Genomic DNA, 19,991 nt, shown 5'->3' on the forward strand with positions numbered 1-19,991 from the left:
TGCGGGCCACACCTGTAATCAAGCTATTTCCGGCGGCCAGGTGAGACTTTCTGATGAAGGCTGACATCTGCGTGTGTGTGTGTGTGTGTGTGTGTGTTGTGGAAATATTTTAGTCATCCATTTCACAATCTGATGTTGGTTAATAAAGAATACTGGAGTCACACAGGATATAGAAATGATGAAAGATGAATATATATGTGTAATTTTGCTCTCTCTCTCTCTCTCTCGATATATATATACAGGTAAGGCCAATTAAGGTAATGCAACTCTTCACTAATGATTCTCTCCCTTCTCTTCCAGGTGAGTAGAGAGCGACTAAGTGACACACGCACGCACACACCTACGTCCGTTAAGTATGCCATTAACCGTAAGTGTCTGTGTGTATGTGTATGTATGTGTGTGTGTGGGGGGGGAGGGGAGAGGGGGTGCAGGTGTTTATGGGTACTCTTCTTCCCTCTATTTTCCTTTTTATTACACCTAACTTTTTCCTCTTCTGCATTCTGCTTTTCTACATAATTGGTGTAGCATAATGTGTGTGTGTGTATGTGTGTTTGTGAGAGACAGGACAGGTGTTATGATTACTCTACTTTAACTCCCTTTTTATTGCACCTAACTTTTCATCGTCTACATATTTACTTGAATCATTATTGGTATAGGGTAATGGAAGGTGTACTCTGTCTATCAATTATATTCTTTCTCCCCTCTACTGCGTCAATTTCCTCCCGTTCTCTATCGTCCTGTACAGTTTTCTTTCTTGTGGTACCGTTGATGTGGTGTAATGAAAGGGGGGACTCAAGTGGTTTGGTGTATAATTATATGTTTTTTCTTCCTCGTATAGAATTTCCTGCTCGCAAATAGACAGACAGACAGACAAAAAGAGAGGCAAACAGGATCACGCACGCATGTACACACAAAAATAAACACACACACACACACACATGTATACCCGACCACACACACACACACATAAAACAAAACATACAGACAGAGACAAACAGGCTCACACACGCATACACACACAAAAAAAAAAAAATACTAGCCCCACACACAAACACCCACGCACAAACACACATGAATTAGTTGCCTTATATGAAAAACAAGTAAATAAAAAAAGAGACATATAGTAAACGTTTTCAGCAGAGGGGAGGGATCAAGTGCACACCATGACATTAAAACGAGAAGAAGGTAGTATGGTGGAAAAAAAACTACAGCCCTTCTAGCCTTCCTTCCCTCCCTTCCACTGCCTTCTGACGGGGCGAGGGAGGAAGGGGATTAATACGACATGGAACGAGGGGACAAGTACGAGAGGGAAGGGAAAATTAAGGTCACACAGTACTCACAAGGGACGCTGGAAGGCAAACATTTAAGGACCTTTTGAAGTAGTTGCTGGAATGTTGTTGTTGCTGTTGTTATTGTTGTTGTTGTTGTTGTTGTTGTTGTTGTTGTTGTTGTTGTTGTTGTTTTGTCTACACTTTTTTTTGTGTGTGTATAAATGTTTTAAAGTTTGTTTGTTTTATTGACACGTGACAGAGGGTTATATAAGTCATGAGTTTCAAACACTATCTATTACTTTTGTAGACATTATTTTTGTTACTCTTGTTCTTGTTCTAATTCAAATTTTCATCATCACCGGCTATTATTATTATTATTATTATTATTATTATTATTATTATTATTATTATTATTATTATTACTATTATTAATATTACCTACTATTACAACTGGCATTCACAGTACTATAATAATTCCCCCCTAAAGGTTACGTAAAGTCAGTGTCATTACTTGCAGACGACTCAGTATATAATCAAAAACAAGACCTTTGAGCCTCTGAAGTAAGGGAACCATTTGCGCCAATCGTGCCAGAACCCAGCGAGTCAAACCCACACTAGCACATTCCTTAACAAACACATCACAAGGGAAACCAAGCACTCCACACCTCCACCTCCACCCACATCATCATTTAATCCACAGCGAGGCTCACCTTTCGTCCTTTCACTTCTAATTCACGTCACAGGTAACCCGATGGCCTGTCTGCCCCTCTGACCTTACCCTTCCTCTGTCTGCGCGGGAGGAAATGAATGTGATAGTCTTTGAAAGGTCGAAGAGAGACCGTACATATCCGGTAACCTCGGGCCACATCTGGGAACCTACCTAGCATTAATCTATCAGAGAGGTGAGAGAGTGAGAGTGAAGTAAAGGGACAGTTTCTAATTATCAAATGTATATTCTTTATGGTGATTTAATTTCCTCTTTCTTACCTGTGCCTGAGGTGTGAGGTGTTTGGTCCCAGGTGGTGATGCTCGGGTACCAGGTCGTCATTCCTTCCGTTGATTTCATTGGATTTATTCTTTCTGTAGACAAGGAAAGAAAATGTCACCAGTTGAACGCCATTTACGGGCAAAAGATGTTATTGTGGTTTCATTTATTTCGTTTTGGAATTAGTTTACAGACTTAGACGTAGGCAGGACTGAAAACTGATTGCAAATGAAAACAAGTTAGATAATGAGGACAAAGTGTGTGTGTGTGTGTGTGTGTGTGTGTGTGTGTGTGTGTGTGTGTGTGTGTGTGTGTTATATGAAGAAAAAATAAAACTGGAAAGAACGGACGGGGAAGATTGGGAAATAAAAAGATACAAAACTCGAAATAAAAAGATACAAAACAAAAAATATATAAAATAAAAAAGGTACAAAACTCGAAATAAAAAGAAACAAAATAAAATAAATAAAAAAAAGATAAAAAAATCAAAATAAATATGTACAAAATAAAGATACAAAACTCGAAATAAAAAGATACAAAATAAAAAAAGATACAATAAAAAAGATACAAAACTCGAAAGAACGGAGGGGGAAGATTGAGAGATAAAAAGAAACAAAAACTAGAGCACAGAGTTTGAAAGATAAAAGAGGAAGAGAATCGAAGAGCCACACTGTATCAGAAGAGGGAGTGACAGACAACAAAAAAAATGTGTCTATGAATGGAATAAAGGAAGGAAGAGAGGAAGGAACGAAAGGGGAACTAAGAAAAGCGAGATGAAGTAATAAAAAAACACTCATAAAAAAAGGTGCTAGGACAAAATGAAAAGAGAAAACGAAAGAAAGATATGAGAGAGGAAAAGTTCAATAAGGACGGAATGCATGAAGATAAAGAAAGACGAGAAAAAGAGGAGCAACAGGAGATGAATGGGGACGTCAAGGGCAAAGATAATAACCAATAACAAGAAAAATAAACTTGAGTATTATCACCTGGGCTTTAAAAGGTAACAAAGACAAAGGAAGAGAGAGAGAGCAGTGAAGGATTAGCTCCGTTCACATGACAAATAAATGGATAAAGGGATATGCAGGTATTAATACACACACACACACACACACACACACACACACACACACACACACACACACACACACACACACACACACACACACACACACACACACACACACACACACACACACACACACACACACACACACACACACACACACACACACACACACACACACACACACACACACACACAGAAAGTAAGTTCAGAGAGGCAGAATGACAGGGCAGAGAAACACATGCAAAAGACAAGGAGAAAATAAGACACACGAAGATGTAATTATAAAACTTTACTTCCTTACTTTCCTTTTATTAGACAAACTCCATTTCTTTCATGTCTGTGTGTGTATGTATGTGCGTGTGTGCGTATGTCTGTGTCTGTCAGTGTTTACCTCTCTCTCTCTCTCTCTCTCTCTCTCTCTCTCTCTCTCTCTCTCTGCGACTTTCCACATAGGAGAAATATTTTTTCAGGTGACAAAAGAGAAAGGAAATATTCAGAAGGAAAAACATATTCATGAGAGAGCGAGAGCAAGAGAGAGAGAGAGAGAGAGAGAGAGAGAGAGAGAGAGAGAGAGAGAGAGAGAGAGAAATGTCTTACAATAATTTAGTTGGAGTAATAGTAGAGGGGCAAGAACAGCATAAACCACAGCGAACACTTAGAAAAGAAAACAATGATCCTAAGTGGATGACTCGTGGACTAAAACACGAGATTGGGTTAAAGAAGGGAATTTATCAGAAAATAAAGAATGGGGAAACACATCTCAGGGGCCGGTACGTCGAACTATCTAGATTAGTTAAGAAAAACACCAGGATAGCAAAAAAGAACTATGAGATCAAAGTAGCAAATGAGGCGAAAAGTAATCCTAAGGGCTTCTTTCAGATGTATAGAACAAAAACACGGGAGAAAATTGGACCGCTGAAAACAAACACAGGGGAGCTAGTAGAAAATTGCGAAAATATGAGCACATTGTTGAACGACTACTTCCTTTCAGTATTCACACAGGAGGATCGAACGACTATACCGGAAAGAGTTCAGGTGTACGAGGGCGGGGATGGCGATAAATTGAGGGATATAATCATTACCAGGCAAGTAGTTCAGGATGAGATAGATAAGCTTAAGAAGAACAAGTCGCCAGGTCCTGACGGGATATTTCCGAGGGTATTAAAGGAGTTAGGTGATATAATCAGTGACCCACTAACCGACATCTTTAAGATGTCGGTAAATACTGGCTATGTGCCGAGCCTATGGAAAGTAGCTAATGTGACGCCGATTTTTAAAAAGGGGGACAGGTCAGTTGCTTCAAACTATCGCCCAATTAGCTTAACATCGGTTATAGGGAAGATGCTGGAGTCCATAATAGCCAGGAACATTCGGGAGCATTTAGAGAAACATAGCTTAATTCACGACTCGCAGCATGGGTTCACAAAATGTAGGTCATGCCTCAACAATCTCTTGTCCTTCTACAATAAAGTATTTGAGGCGGTTGACAGAGATGAAAATTATGATGTAATCTATCTTGATTTTAGTAAAGCGTTTGACAAAGTTCCTCACCAACGACTGTTGCTTAAATTACAGGCTCACGGAGTAGAGGGTAAAGTTTTGAACTGGGTCAAGGCGTGGCTTAGCAATAGGAAGCAAAGAGTGCAAATCAATGGTAAAAGATCTGACTGGGGATGTGTTACGAGTGGGGTCCCACAAGGTTCGGTATTAGGTCCACTTTTGTTTATTATTTATATCAATGACTTAGACACAGGAATTAGTAGTGATGTTAGTAAATTTGCAGATGATACCAAGATCGGTAGAGTCGGATCAGGACGCTAGTATTCTCCAAGGTGAACTCAACAGATTATATGACTGGGCGGATAAATGGCAGATGGAGTTCAATGTAGGGAAGTGCAGTATTCTGAGTGTAGGTAGGAACAACCCCTCACATAACTATTGCTTAAATGACACTCTCATAAGTAGGTCTGGGTGCGAGAGGGATTTAGGGGTCTTAGTGAGCTCTGATCTCCGTCCAAGGGCATAATGCATTCAAGCTAGAAATCGAGCTAATAGGGTACTGGGATTTATTTCAAGGAGCGTAAGCAACAGAAGCCCCGAAGTCTTCCTCAAACTATATTTAGCATTAGTTAGACCTCATCTTGACTATGCGGTTCAGTTCTGGTCACCTTACTATAGAATGGATATCAAAATGATAGAATCGGTGCAGAGGAGGATGACTAAGATGATTCAGGGGTTGAGAAACTTGCCATACGAGGAAAGACTCAAACAGTTAAACTTGCATTCTCTAGAAAGGCGAAGGGTGCGTGGAGACATGATCGAGGTTTATAAATGGATGAAGGGCTTTAATAAGGGAGACATTCATAAGGTTTTGTTGGTAAGAGAACCGGGTAGGACACGAAGTAACGGGTTTAAACTGGATAAATTCAGATTCAACAGGGACATAGGCAAAAATTGGTTTACTAACAGGGTGGTGGATGAGTGGAATAGGCTTAGCAGTCATGTGGTGAGTGCCAATACAATTGTCACATTCAAAAATAGACTAGATAAATTCATGGACAGCGATATTAGGTGGGGTTAGATACACGGGAGCTTAGGGTCAAAGGAGCTGTCTCGTACAGGCCTACCGGCCTCTTGCAGACTCCTGCGTTCTTATGTTCTTATGTTTTTATGATTGTAGATGGTGGTGAGTGGCTTGAGGATTTGCTGCTTGAGTTCCTTGAGCAGCCTAGGTGACAAGTCGTCGGGTCCGGTGGACTTGTTTGTCTCGAGTCTGTCTAGGTACTTCTTCACATCCCGTTCTTCGATTGTGCCAATTTCTAGGGGAGTGATTCCCATCGGTGGGGAAGGGCTCTCGGGTACGGACTGGGTATTCTCGACCGTGAACACAGACGCGAAGTTTCTGTTTAGGATTTCGACCATTTGTCTACTGTCCTGTGTTTAGTACGTCACTTTCATCTTTTAAGGGACCGATATTGCTTTTTGTCTCCTTTTTGGTTCTTATATACGTGAAGAACTTTTTCGGGTTGGACTTGGCTTCGCGTGGAATTTGCTTTTCATAGTCGCGTTTACGCTGGCGAATGAGTGTTCTGCAAGCTCTGAGGCTTTGATGGTATTGTTCGCGTGCCTCGTCAGTGCCGTTTTCTTTGAGCGAGTTGTATTTTCTCTTCTTTAAATTAATCGCCCGTCGAACCTGGGTAGTCATCCATGGTGGGCTTGTGGCATTATTTGTTCTCCTTGTCTTCATGGGAACAGTTGTTCTCTCTATCTCCAGGAGTTTGTTCTTGAAGCCATTCCACGCTCCGTCCACAGGAGTGTAGGTCATGGGTTCCCAAGTTGTCTGGGTTAGCAGCTCACGAGCGAAATTAAAATTGGCTCTTTTGTAGTCAGGAATCTTGGACGTGTTTTCGGTGAGTTCATGGTCTGTTCTGATCTTTAGTCGGATTAGGTGATGGTCGCAACCATCCAGCTTTTCGCCGACTTGACATTCACGTGTGAGATCTGAATCACTCACGAGTACTAGGTCTAATATGTTATTTTCCCTCGTCGGTTGGGTAACAATCTGAGTAAGAAAAGTGTCTTCTAACATTTCGAGCAATCTGTTACCCTCCCGATCTCCAATCATCGTGGTCCAGTCAATGTTGGCACAGTTAAAGTCCCCGATAATGACTGACTGTTTGTTTTGCGTTACGGTGTGGATTTCTTCGTACAGCGCTTCGTCGGCCGCTTCTTGTTGCTTTGGAGGTCTGTAAACGGTTCCAATCGTTATTTTGTTGTGCTTGCTAGTCTCCAGGGCCCGTATTCTACATAGTGCTTATGGTCGACCATAACTAACCGTCATAGCTAACAGAATTTATGACCGTCAGTAGAATGACCGTCAGAAGTCTTCTTCTTCTTCTTCTTGTCGTCGGCCATAGCGCAGTAAATCAACAACACCGTGAGCCGCTAGAACGCACGGCTCACAATTTGTTAACTTAAAATTTATGGAATATAATATATTATTGACATCATTTTCTTTGATTTACATTATTTTGACCTCATATTACGACTTTTGGGGAAGTTAGAAACGGTAAAATAGAAATTCGTTATGAGAAAATGCGCTGAAACGTATTCCCGTTGAAAAGTGTGTAAACAAATGTACCGCCCTCTCAGCTGTTCGGCAGTGTTTACTCACGGCATGGATCCTCAACCTAAACGTCAAAGGAAGGCTAACTGGGGAGACGACGAGTCTCTCCAGCTGGCTATGTTATACAGGGACGAAGTCCACGTTTTGAAGAGGAACTTCAAGACGGTTGGTGTTTCCAACCAAAAGAAACACGATGTCTGGACGAAGATTACGGCCGACCTGAATGGACAGTTCCACCATGAGAGGACGGCCGTTGAGGTAAAGAAGCGATGGTTCACCATCACTTCTAAGTCAAGGATGAAGCTGAAGAACTTTCGAGATCATCGGAATGGAACTGGTAAGTAAGTTTTCATATATTAGCTTTAACTGATAAACACCCATTACACATTTTTTGTCTCATTCTGAGCACTTTGAATATCATATATATATATATATATATATATATATATATATATATATATATATATATATATATATATATATATATATATATATATATATATATATATATATATGGTAAAGATTCATTTTAGTACCATGCCAGTATGTATGGGTAGGACACAAAGTAACGGGTTTAAACTGGATAAATTCAGACTCAACAGGGACATAGGCAAAAATTGGTTTACCAACAAGGTTGTGGATGAGTGGAATAGGCTTAGCAGTCATGTGGTGAGGGCCAATACAATTGTCACATTCAAAAATAGATTACATAAATTCATGGACAGCGATACTAGGTGGGGTTAGATACACGGGAGCTTAGGGTCAAAGGAGCTGCCTTGTTTAGGCCTACCGGCCTCTTGCAGACTCCAACGTTCATATGTTCATTACCTACCTTATGAAACATCACTAGCTCTTCATAAATCTTTTCTTCAAATGTTCAACAATCATGGAAATGCTTTCAAAATCCAATTCAAGGACTATTTATTATTGAAAATAGGGGATAATATTGACGAAAGAGTAGCATCCTTTAGCGGTGGCCGCGGCGACGGTGCAGCTGCAAAATATCTCGCAGAGGGTTTAGGGTGGGAGAGCATATTTAAACTTCTCCAACCGAGCTTTACGACCTGCTAACGACCTGCTAACGGGGGGGGCATCACCCCCCTCGACGCCCCCTTCTAACCAGGGGGGGCTGCACCACCCCATGGACACCCCCCACATATATATGTCTTATTTCTGCGAGGAGGTATTTCTCACAACATCAGCTGCTATATGTCTTATTTCTGCAAGGAGGTATTTCTCACAACACCAGCTGCACTGTCGCCGCGGCCGCCGCCATAGGGGGCTACTCTTTCGTGAATATTATCCCCTATTTTCAACAATAAATAGTCCTTGAATTGGATTTTGAAAGCGTTTCCATGATTGTTGAACGTTTGTAGAAAAGATATATGAAGAGCTAGTGATGTTTCATTTGGTAGGTAATGAATTACTGGCACGGTACTAAAATGAGTCTTGTGTGTGTGTGTGTATATATATATATATATATATATATATATATATATATATATATATATATATATATATATATATATATATATATATATATATATATATATATATATATATATATATATATATATATATACAAACATGGATATTTATAGAAGTATGTTGCAATACCCATACTTGTTGCCATCAACAGACAACTGCTTGATGGAAATCAATCACATTGAAATAGTTTTGTATTGAAAGAAACAGGATGCTATTTGCCATAAATTTTCGTTTAGTTTATATATATGGGTAAACCAGTTTAAGTTTGTAATGAATATTATGTAGAGTCCATTCTTACCCTTATTACTCGTACTTTCTTTCATCAGAGATGCCTGTAAGATAAAGTATGAAAGAGGAAGAAATGCTCCTTTCTGACACACACACACCTTGAATAGTGGTGGGAGTGCAGCAGCTATTTTTTTTTTATATATAATTATGTTTTACAACAAAGAGTTGGCTCAAGGGCAACAAAAAGTGTAGAAAAAAAGCCCACTAATTGCCGCTCTCACAACAGAAGATACTATAGATTAGCCAAAAGAGAGGTCAATTCCGGGTGGAGAGGTGTCTTGATACACTCATTGAGAGAGGTCAAGTTACAGGCAGGAGACAAAAACAAGTTTTATAACATCTCAGTAAAGTACCTGTCATAATCCACTTTAGCATTACATTCTGAGAAGACACTAATGTAGTGCTTTAGTAGAAGGGGAAAAAAGCAAAAAATACATGAATTTTTATTTTTTCCCAGGTGGCGGCCCTCCACCCCCTCCCCTTGACCCCATTGATGAGCTTGTCGGGGACGTTTTGGGGCAAGACAGCAAGGTCATCACGGGATTTGAGGAGATTGATGACCTTGGACATCAAAGGACTGTCGACATGTATGTATCTATTTGTTTAATTTGTGAAGTACACTCTTTAGTTCTATTCCTCTCATTTTTAAATATAGTCAGTTCTGCTTAGCAAAAGTAATAAAAGCTTGTCATTTGCTTCAACCAGTATGTTACAAAACACTAGAAACATAACTCATCACTTGGAAAGAACATATGAGAGATATATCTTTACTGTTGGAATAGATTGTTTAATTAAAGGCTTTAGTTCAAGTTAACTATACCTGCAGGTAACGTCAAAGCTACAGCAACTTCTGTCAATTGATGCAATCCTACCTTGGTTCATAGTACTTCTCAATTAAGGTGTATTCAATGAGTTCTTGGCCTACCTCAGAATGAGGAAAAATAGAGCAAAGGTTCACTCCACTTACTTTTTTTTGTTTTAACGTAACCGCCTTTGAGTGTGATGCACTTCTCCAATCTCGTCTTCAATTTTGAAATTCCGTCCCTGAAGAATGGTGGGTGAATCACTTATGAAAAGTCACCTTGTAACTCAATGGAAAATGCTGAAAGGATGCCAGCCCATGCATTACTTGTTGGAACCTATACCAACATGTTACAGCATTGGCGGGCTCCTGTCTCCACTCCTCCTTTGTTAGGCCGAGAACTCATTGAATCCTCCTCTTAATATCAATCCCCTCAAAGATATGCAACTCTTCTAGACCTTATTGATTGTCGTTAATTTAGTATGAGTATGCCTTCCATTTCCATAACACTATGCCATATTTACTCCCTAGTATATGAAAGGAAAAAGATACCCTATGGCAGATCTGCATTAGTTTATAACTGCTCATTTGTACACCCATTTCATGACTTTATACATTACTTGCAGTGAAGACGCAGCAGAGCCAGCGAGCCAGCTCATTGTAGGTCAGGGAGGTGCTGAGGCACCAGTAATAATTGTGCCTGAGCCCACCCTGCAGCCACAAACTGAGGGGGGTGCCTGGGGGAAGGTGCCAGCTGAGGATGATGCAGCAGCTGCTCAAGCAAAGGTGGCAGCTGCTGAGGAGGAGGCTGTAGCTTCAAGAGCTACAGCAGCAGCTGCACAGGCTGGGGAGGAGGCTGCACGGGCCATGAAGGCAGCTGCAGAGGAGGTGGCGGCTTGTGCTCGGGCCTTCACAGGAGCTGCAAGGGCGCAGGAGGCAGCTGCAAGGGCGCAGGAGGCAGCTGAAAGGGCACGGGAGGCAGCTGCCAAAGAAAAAGCGGAAGCCATGCGTCTTAAACAAATTTTACTCAAGTTACAAATTGAAAAGGAAAGGAAAAACAAATAATATACCTAATAAAAGTAGAAAAGGATGCACATAGTTCTATGATTGTGAAACCTTAGTTGTACTAATTTAATTATGCTTATGCAGGAATGATACAGTGTACAAATGCACTGGAAAAAGAGATTAAAATGAATATGTAAAAAAAATGCAAAAAGAACACTAATGGAGAATAAAAAGGCAATGTGTGAAGAGCTAGGAGGGAAGGTGAGAAATGACTTTCAGAATAATAGGGAGATGTTCTTGAAGGAAGTGAAGGGAGCTTGAGAAAAGAATGAAAAGGTGTGTATGAACTATGAATGTAAAGGGTGTGAATAGGAATGTAATTGTAAGTGTGGAAGGTATAAGAAGATTGAAGGAGTACTATGAGTGTTTTTAGAGTATTGACAACAAAGAGGGGACTGTTAATTTGCAAATGTTTACAAAAGGAATATGGGTTATAATTGATTGATAGATTGATTACTTTATTAATGCAAGTGGAACAGTACCTTGGCATGTACTTGTCCAGTCGTGCTGAGGAACGGGTTTCAGTCTTCATTGCTAGAACGAAAAACAAATTAACTAGTAGGTAGTTTCATAATAATAATGATACAGAATAATGCAGATTCTTAAGAAATGAGTGTTTCCCAGATTCAATTCGAAAAACATATATATATAAAATATCCAACTTACTGGAAATGCAAGTTGCAGAATTCATCTCGATACAGGCGACCTTCATTCCGCTGACCAGCTGGAAGTGGCGGCACAACTTGCACACCTTCAGGTTGTGCCATGGCAAGATCCACTTCTTCAGCGTTAGGTTGAGCCGCATCGAGAGGAATGGGAATATTCCTGTCCTTGCAGATGTTGTGGAGCATGCCGCATACATGTATCAGCTTGCACACCTTCACCGGGGGAGTTACTCGGACCTCGCTGTGTAGGACATGAAAGCGGCGCTTGAGCTGTCCTATTCCCCGTTCCACAACACTCCGTGTCCGTTTGTGGGCCCTAAAAGAAAATACAAATGATAATGGCAGTCAATATTAAGTACTTATGTTCCATTAACTATGGGTAAATTCACTACTTGCCATACCTAGCTTGACTAAATTTGACTTTGCTTGACTAAATTTGACTGTCCTTGACAATTTTTTTTCAGTTTAACCCGGTAGCAGCGGGGATCATGTTTCTTAACCCGAGAACGTCGACAGATCCTTTTTAGGGCTTTGACGAGTCGTGGCTGTGGTTATGAGAGGAGTACTTTGATGTACATTCCATGCTCTTTTTTTAGTCTCAAAATGCAGAGTAATTTTGTCATTTCTCGGGCACTTCTCGGCTTTCCCATAGCCGAAGCCCACGAGTTAATGGTCCCTCCAGGCGAGAAAAATGAGAAAAAATCAGCCCTCACACAAACCATTTCATAATATATATCAAAGCATTTGTGATCAGATTATGTATCATCTGTTTTGAGGGGTTTATATCATGGCACAAATTTGGCCTGTCGCTGGTACACGGTAAAGCCACAAATTTGGCCCGTCGCTGTTACCGGGTTAATTACATTTTTTAAATTGAAATCTATTTTTTTTTAATTTGAGTCAACTTTTGCAATTTGAAAGTCAAGTGTTTTAATTTAAAAGTCAACTTTTTAAATTTGAAGGTCAACCTTTTTACTAGGAAAATCAACTCTTTAAAATTCTGACAATTTTTTTTCATTTAAAGATCTTTTTCTTTAAATTTGAAGGTGCAAAGGTGTATTATTTTCTTTAAATCTGATGTACTTATTATTAACGTCATTAATTATTATTTAAGCTGATATAATATGTGTATTTTTTGTTGCCAGTTAATCTAGGTTAGGTTGAGTTTTTTCCTGATTTATTTGCTATTTTCGTTTTTTATTATTATTCTAAAATGAACCTAAATAGGTAATTAAGTTTTTTTCGATCAGTCGAAACTTAGCCTAACCTATTACCCGAACTCTCTATATAATAGGTAAATGTTGTGATTGGCTCAGTTTGCTAATTACACCTGGTAGTGCGTGGCATGTCAACTCTACAAATTTTTTAGCGGATCTCACGTTCAACATGTTTATTGTAAGAAACTATACTGATACCCCAAAGAAAAATAAAGACAATCTACTCACCTATTATAGCGTGACTGAGGTCCAGGCAGAGGTCGCAGGTAAGGTGTCAGGAGCCATGGCTTGCTGGGATAGCCACTGTCTCCCAACAAGTGACTACCTGGTGGCACATGCCCTCTCTGGAACAATTCTGCCACTCCACAGCCATTCAAAATACGTGCATCATGCACTGAGCCAGGCCACTTCGCTAGGATATCCAGTATTCGATAGTTGGCATCGAATATGACCTGCACATTAATACTGTGATATCCCTTGCGGTTGACAAACACGTCTTCCTCCTCCTTTGGTGCCACAATCCTTACGTGTGTCCCATCAACGACACCAATAACCCAGGAAAATTTGCAATGGTGAGGAAGTCTGCCTTGTTCGCCTCAGTAACGTCTTGGGTGGTGGGGAAGCTGATGAACTGCTTGAGGATATTGACGTTTGCAAGGGCGTCAATGGTCTGGGTGATGGCTCTGCTGATGCTGGGCTGTGATGGGCCGAGGTCGTCGCTGCTACACATTTGCATTTTTCCCGTGGCAAGATACCGCAGTGTGATGATCACCTTCATCTCCGGGGTGAGTGGGTTTCTCCTCTTGGTGTCACTTGACAAGGCTTCCCTCACAAGATCAGTGACGTACAAAATACCTTCCTTGTCAAGTCTGTATCTCCTGATAAGCTCAGCATCGCTGAGCTCGTTCAGTACGTCTCTTCTTCGAAAAGGCTGGGGAGCGTGTTGACGTGGGGCTGCCATGTTGACGCGCTTCTGACGGTCATAAGCAGAGTTATGACAGGGTGAACCCGACCTCAGCGTCCCGCGCAATTTTATGGTCGTCCATAAGAGTTTATGGTCGACCATAAGAGTTTCTGACGGAGTTATGTCTGAAATGCGCCATTTTGTTCCGCTATGACCGTCAGAAGAAGTTATGACGGTATGTAGAATACGGGCCCAGTTCAACATATACAGTGTCATATTTCTCTGAGTCTCCTTTGGTTACTTCCACGGCAGGGTATTTGTTCTTGACGTAACGAATAACACCTCCTCCTTTCTTGTGAAGTCTGTTTTTGTAGAAGCTCTCGTATCCTGGAATTGATAATTCGGTCATTAGGTGGTCAGAGGTGGCCCACGTTTCGGTGATGGCAATCACGTCCGGACTTTCTGCGTCAACGTAGGCAAGTAACTCATCCCGTTTGGGTATTAAGCTCCGCGCGTTGGTGTATAGGACAGAAATGTCCTTCTTGACTTCAGTGCTTCGAGGCACAGTAGTCCGGTGTCTGCGTGTGTTTTCTGTTGGGGGCGTTGGTGTATGATGGGCGGGCTCTACTGGTTGATTGTTTACGATACTTTGGTGTCCCTCCCGCGCTCGGAGTTTTTTTGAGTACAAAAGTACTTCTTCGTTTAGCAGCCTACCAAGCCGTGCTGAGCCAATCGCATTGAGGTGAAGACCGTCAGGACGGAAAAGGTCGGGGTTGTCAAAGAAATGATCCCACACATTTGCGAACGAAACTTCCTCGTCCTGACAGAGGCGCTTCAGTCTGTTGTTGATGTTTGACGCCTTTCTGTGGAAGCCTGTGAAGGCGTTGATTCTCGGAAGAATCCCGGAGACAATGATGTGGCGTGACTTCTCCTTGTAGCGGCGGATTACTCGACGGTAGTCGGCTAAAATTTCCTCCGTGCGCGTTGTTTGAACGTTGTTCGTGCCAGCGTGCAAAACAAAGAGTGTGTCCTGTTCCGTGCGGTCTGGAGGAGGAGGAGGAAGAGGATGCGGAGGAGGAGCTGGTAAGAGAGAGAGAGAGAGAGAGAGAGAGAGAGAGAGAGAGAGAGAGAGAGAGAGAGAGAGAGAGAGAGAGAGAGAGAGAGAGAGAGAGAGAGAGAGAGAGAGAGAGAGAGAGAGAGAGAGAGAGAGAGAGAGAGAGAGAGAGAGAGAGAGAGGAGTTGTGAGGTAGAAGGAAAAGTAGAGCAATAAGTAGAAAAAGAGATGGAAAAAGCAGGAGGTGGGGAGCAGAAGTGATGATGGAGAAATAGAGAGAAAACAAGATGGCAGGAAGGGAGGAAAGGAGGAGTAGATAGATAGGTAAACAAAGGAGGAATGCATGTAAAGGAATGAATAGAAGGAGGAGGAGGAGGAGGAGGAGGAGGAGGAGGAGGAGGAGGAGGAGGAGGAGGAGAAGGAGGAGGAAGGGAGAGGGTGAGAAGGCAATCAGTTGGAGAGCAAGAGGAAGGAGAGACGAGAGATAAGAGGAAGGAAAAAGAGGCTGCAGATTGGAGGATGAGTATCACAGAGAGAGAGAGAGAGAGAGAGAGAGAGAGAGAGAGAGAGAGAGAGAGAGAGAGAGAGAGAGAGAGAGAGAGAGAGAGAGAGAGAGAGAGAGAGAGAGAGAGAGAGAGAGAGAGAGAGAGAGAGAGAGAGATGGGACACACGGACATAGCAGATAGAAAGAGTCGCAGGCGGAAAAACACCAGAGAGAAAGAGTGGACACAGGGTCATAAATAAGACAACAAGACTATCCCCGAAAGACTGAAGACAAGGCGCCGGTGGACAGGTGGAGGGAAAACAAACAAATACACCAAACCGAGAGAAGAAGAAAAATAAGATGAAGAGGTGAAAGAAACAGAGAGCAAAGTAAAAGGATAAAGAAAAAAGAAGAAAGGTGGGAGAGGAAGGATGAGAGGAAATGAAAAACAGAAGATAGAGGGGAAAAGAGCAGAGATATAAGGTAGAGAAACTAAACACGAAAAGAAAAAAAGGAAGAATTATGGGAGAGGAAGGATGAAAGGAAAGGAAAAAGAGAAGATAAAGAGGGAAAGAGCTGAGATATAAGGTAGAGAAATTAAAAACGAAAAGGAAGAAGGATGGTAAAGAAATGACGAAAGTGGAAAGTAAAGAAAATAAAAGGAAGACAGGGTAAGAAAATAAATAATGACAAACCAACGTAAAGAAAGAGGAGGAAAGATAGAGAAGAGAGAGGACGTGAAGGGAGGGTAAAAAAAGTAAGAGAGAGAAGGAACAAACGGCGGAATATATTAAAAGAAACGATGGGAGAGAGAGAGAGAGAGAGAGAGAGAGAGAGAGAGAGAGAGAGAGAGAGAGAGAGAGAGAGAGAGAGAGAGAGAGAGAGAGAGAGAGAGAGAGAGAGAGAGAGAGAGAGAGAGAGAGAGAGGAGAGAGGAGATTTACATAGAAAATCAGACCACACAGACCCCATGGTCCAGACTTGGTGGTCTGTCCTTAAACCTAAGTGATTTTACATTAATCAGAAGACTCCAAAACGTTGCATTTCTACTCTAGTTGATATTAAGTTGAAGGAAGTGACGGTCGAGCTTATTTTTGAAGGAGTCAATCGTGTTACACTGGACCACTGACGGTGGAAGCTTATTCCATTCTCGCACTACAACGTTGGTGAAGAAAAATTTGGTGCAGTCTGAATTTACTTGTCTACATCTGAGTTTTACGCCATTGTTCCTCGTGCGCAAAGTGTCATCGATCATAAACAATGTTGATCTGTCTACATTCGTGAAACCATTAAGTATTTTAAAACATTCGATCAGTTTTCCTCGGAGGCGACGTTTCTCAAGAGAGAACATGTTAAGGGTAGAAAGCCTTTCTTCGTAGGATTTGTTGCGCAAGGAAGGGATCATTTTCGTTGCCCGACGCTGAACACCTTCTAATTTAGCAATATCCTTTGCATGGTGGGGAGACCAAAACTGTACCGCATATTCCAAGTGGGGTCTGACTAAACTGTTGTAGAGCGGGAGTATTACATCTTTATTCTTAAATAAAAAGTTTCTTTTAATGAAGCCCAACATTCTGTTCGCTTTATTAGCTGCATCGATGCATTGCTGTGAGAATTTGAGGTTTGACGCGATTTTGACCCCCAAGTCCTTGACGCATTGAACGCTTTTGAGTTTAACGCCGCGCATTTCGTAATCAAACTTCTTATTCCTCGTTCCAACTTGAAGGACCTGGCACTTGTCTACGTTAAAGGGCATCTCCCATCTATCCGACCAAGCTGAAATTTTGTGCAAATCCTCTTGGAGGCTTTGCCTGTCTTCGTCAGTGAGAACCGAGTTACCAGTCTTTGTGTCGTCTGCAAATTTACTAATGCAGTTATTGAGTCCAACATCCACGTCGTTGATGTAAATAATGAAGAGCACTGGGCCAAGAACCGAGCCCTGAGGGACGCCACTAGTGACCGGCGCCCACTCTGAGTTAAATCCGTCAATCACTACTCTTTGTTGTCTTTTGCTCAACCAATTCGCGATCCATTGGTTTACCTGACCGTCAATACCTATTTGCTTTAATTTGTAAAGTAATTTATGATGCGGGACTTTATCAAACGCTTTCTGGAAATCAAGATAGACTACTTCCAGTGATTTGGTTACGTCATAAACAGTGAAGAGGTCGTTATAAAAGGTTAATAGATTTGATAGGCAGGATCTTTTGTTTCGGAAGCCATGTTTTGAGTCTCCAATTAATGAGTGGCTTTCAAGGTAACTCACAATTTTGTCTCTAATTATGCCCTCAAGTAGCTTACCTACAACCGAAGTTAGACTAATGGGCCTGTAATTACCTGGTACTTTTTTGTCTCCTTTCTTAAAAATCGGTGTCACGTTAGCCTTTTTCCAATCTGAAGGGACAATGCCTTGTCGCAAGGACATATTGAATACGGTTGTGAGGGAGGAGAGTATTTCGCTCTTTGTTTCTTTCTGCAGAGTTGGATAATGGATATACTTTATCAGGTCCAGGACTTTTATTTTTTTTAAGTGATTTGAGAGAGAGAGAGAAACGGGAGAGAAAAAATAAGATTGAAGAAGAAAAGGAGCGGAGAGAAAAGATGAGAGAGGAAGAACGAGAGGGAGGGAAAGATAAAATATTAAGAAAAATGAGGCAGAGGGAGAAAAACAGGAAAGCAAACGGCGGAGAAAAATTAGGAGGAAAGATGAGAGAGAAAAGAAAGAAAACCGAGTAAAAAATAAAATGTGGAGAGAAAGAGGAAAGAGAAAATAAGGCACAACAAATGGCAAAGAAAGAAAAGATGAGAAAGGAAGGATGAGAGGTGGGGAAAAACGAAGAAAACAACATAACAAAAAAAAGAGAAAGAGAGGATAAAGAAGTGGAAGAATGGGAGAAAATGAGATAATGGAAAAGCTAACTACTAAAAAAGAGGAAGAAAGTTGGAAAAGAAGGAGGAGGAGGAGGAGCAGGAGGAGAAAGAGGAGGAAGATGGAGAATAACACAGCATGCAACAGAGAACGAGAAAACACAAAATTCAGACAGAAGAAAAAAAAGGAAGAGGGAGAATGCGAGAAATAAAGACCAACAAAAAATGGGAAGTGTTAATAAAGAGAAGTGAAGAGAGATATGACTGATGAAAAAGAAAACAGGGGCGAAGAGAACACGAAAGAGAATGAAACGAGTAAAGAGAGACAACAAAAAAAAATGAGAAAGAGGAAAATGGAGAAAACGAAGAGGGAGAGAAATGCGGAAGGAGATTTAAGAGAGTGTGACATGAGAGAAGGAAATACTCTCAACACACACACACACACACACACACACACACACACACACACACACACACACACACACACACACACACACAGACACCTTGACACTCCCATTTTTTCACCACAACCTCTCACACTAATTCTCAACACCACACCACCACACCACTCATACCACCATCACCATCATCACCACCAATGGCACTTTACCAACACCACAATACATCGCATCACAACACACACACACACACACACACACACACACACACACACACACACACACACACACACACACACACACACACACACACACACACACACACACACACACACACACACACACACACACAACAGCACACCATTCCACCAAGCTTTCCCAACATCACAAAGACATACAATTTCCCGTCAAACGCATTACAACCAAAACCGACCAAGGAAAAAGATGAACTACGAAGCTACACGATAACTTATTTAAAGCTACCCAAATGCAAGCCTTTACCAACACACCCACATACATACACCAGCTATAAATTAAAACCACCAAGCTACGATCACCCACCAACCGGAACAAGGCGTTCAACCAAGGAGCATTTCCATCTCTATTTTATTTATTTTTTTACAGCAACGGAGGCATCATCTCAAGGGCATAAAAAACAAGAACATCAACAAAAAGTCCCGCTAACGTCAACGAAAAAAAGGCCGCTACATCAACAAAAAATAACGGTATATTCAATGCTGGCCTCTCGTTCATTTTTGCTTTCGTTCGGAGCAGCGTCTAGCGGTTTTTTTTATGTGTTTTATTCCCTTGAGCTGCTTCCCTTTGCTTCATTTTCCTAATATTTTCTCTTTCCCTCCCTCTCGTTCTTCCTCTCTCATATTTTCTCTTTATTTCCGTTGGTTTGCCTTTTTTTTCCTCCCTGCTCGCTACACCAACAAAACAGCGTGGACGAAGGTCTGGACTAAGGTCGGTATTATAAGACCTTTTCGGTTCTCACCACCTATTTCTAAAGGTCAAGGAGGGGCTCAATCGGGTTCTAATGAGTGTTTCTTTAGGTTCATGGTACAGAAGAAGGGCCGCACTACCACCAGGGTCACAAAACTACCCCTGGAAATGCCCACAACGCCTACGAAAGCCTTCTCAGTTATGTGTTTCTTAGGTTCACGGCACAGAAGAAGAGTCAAACTAATACCAGGGTCATAAAACTACTCCTGGAAATGCCCCAAACTCCTACGAAAGCCTTGTCAAATATGTGTTTCTTAGGTTCACGGCACAGAGGAAGGGTCACACTACCACCAGGGTCACAAAACT

The 19,991-nt window shown here is 41.4% G+C and overlaps 2 protein-coding genes across 2 annotated transcripts in view; both read left to right on the plus strand.

Annotated features, from left to right (window-relative positions):
* Window positions 1-300: 300 nt before the first annotated feature.
* Window positions 301-19,991, plus strand: part of LOC126995028 (serine-rich adhesin for platelets-like) — a 55,348-nt gene continuing 35,657 nt past the window's right edge. Inside the window, exon 1 of the mRNA XM_050854336.1 lies at window positions 301-367. The gene's annotated coding sequence lies outside the window, so the exon portion shown is untranslated. The remainder of the gene's footprint in view (window positions 368-19,991) is intronic.
* LOC126995027 (uncharacterized) lies at window positions 7,115-12,005 on the plus strand. Its single transcript, XM_050854333.1, has 4 exons — window positions 7,115-7,785; window positions 9,682-9,811; window positions 10,653-11,035; window positions 11,929-12,005. Exons 1-4 carry the CDS (start codon window positions 7,458-7,460, stop codon window positions 12,003-12,005), a joined length of 918 nt encoding a protein of 305 aa, XP_050710290.1. The 5' UTR covers window positions 7,115-7,457.

The sequence above is a fragment of the Eriocheir sinensis genome, unplaced genomic scaffold, assembly GCF_024679095.1.
Source record: "Eriocheir sinensis breed Jianghai 21 unplaced genomic scaffold, ASM2467909v1 Scaffold962, whole genome shotgun sequence".
Taxonomy (NCBI): Eukaryota; Metazoa; Arthropoda; class Malacostraca; order Decapoda; family Varunidae; genus Eriocheir; species Eriocheir sinensis.

What these genes read in the sequence shown, in the direction of transcription:
- LOC126995027 (XM_050854333.1), top strand. Translation starts at nt 7,458, where the DNA reads ATGTACCGCCCTCTCAGCTGTTCGGCAGTGTTTACTCACGGCATGGAT. An exon ending in AGATCATCGGAATGGAACTG is followed by an intron (nt 7,786 to 9,681) that starts GTAAGTAAGTTT and finishes ATTTTTTCCCAG; the next exon opens with GTGGCGGCCCTCCACCCCCT. An exon ending in CATCAAAGGACTGTCGACAT is followed by an intron (nt 9,812 to 10,652) that starts GTATGTATCTAT and finishes CATTACTTGCAG; the next exon opens with TGAAGACGCAGCAGAGCCAG.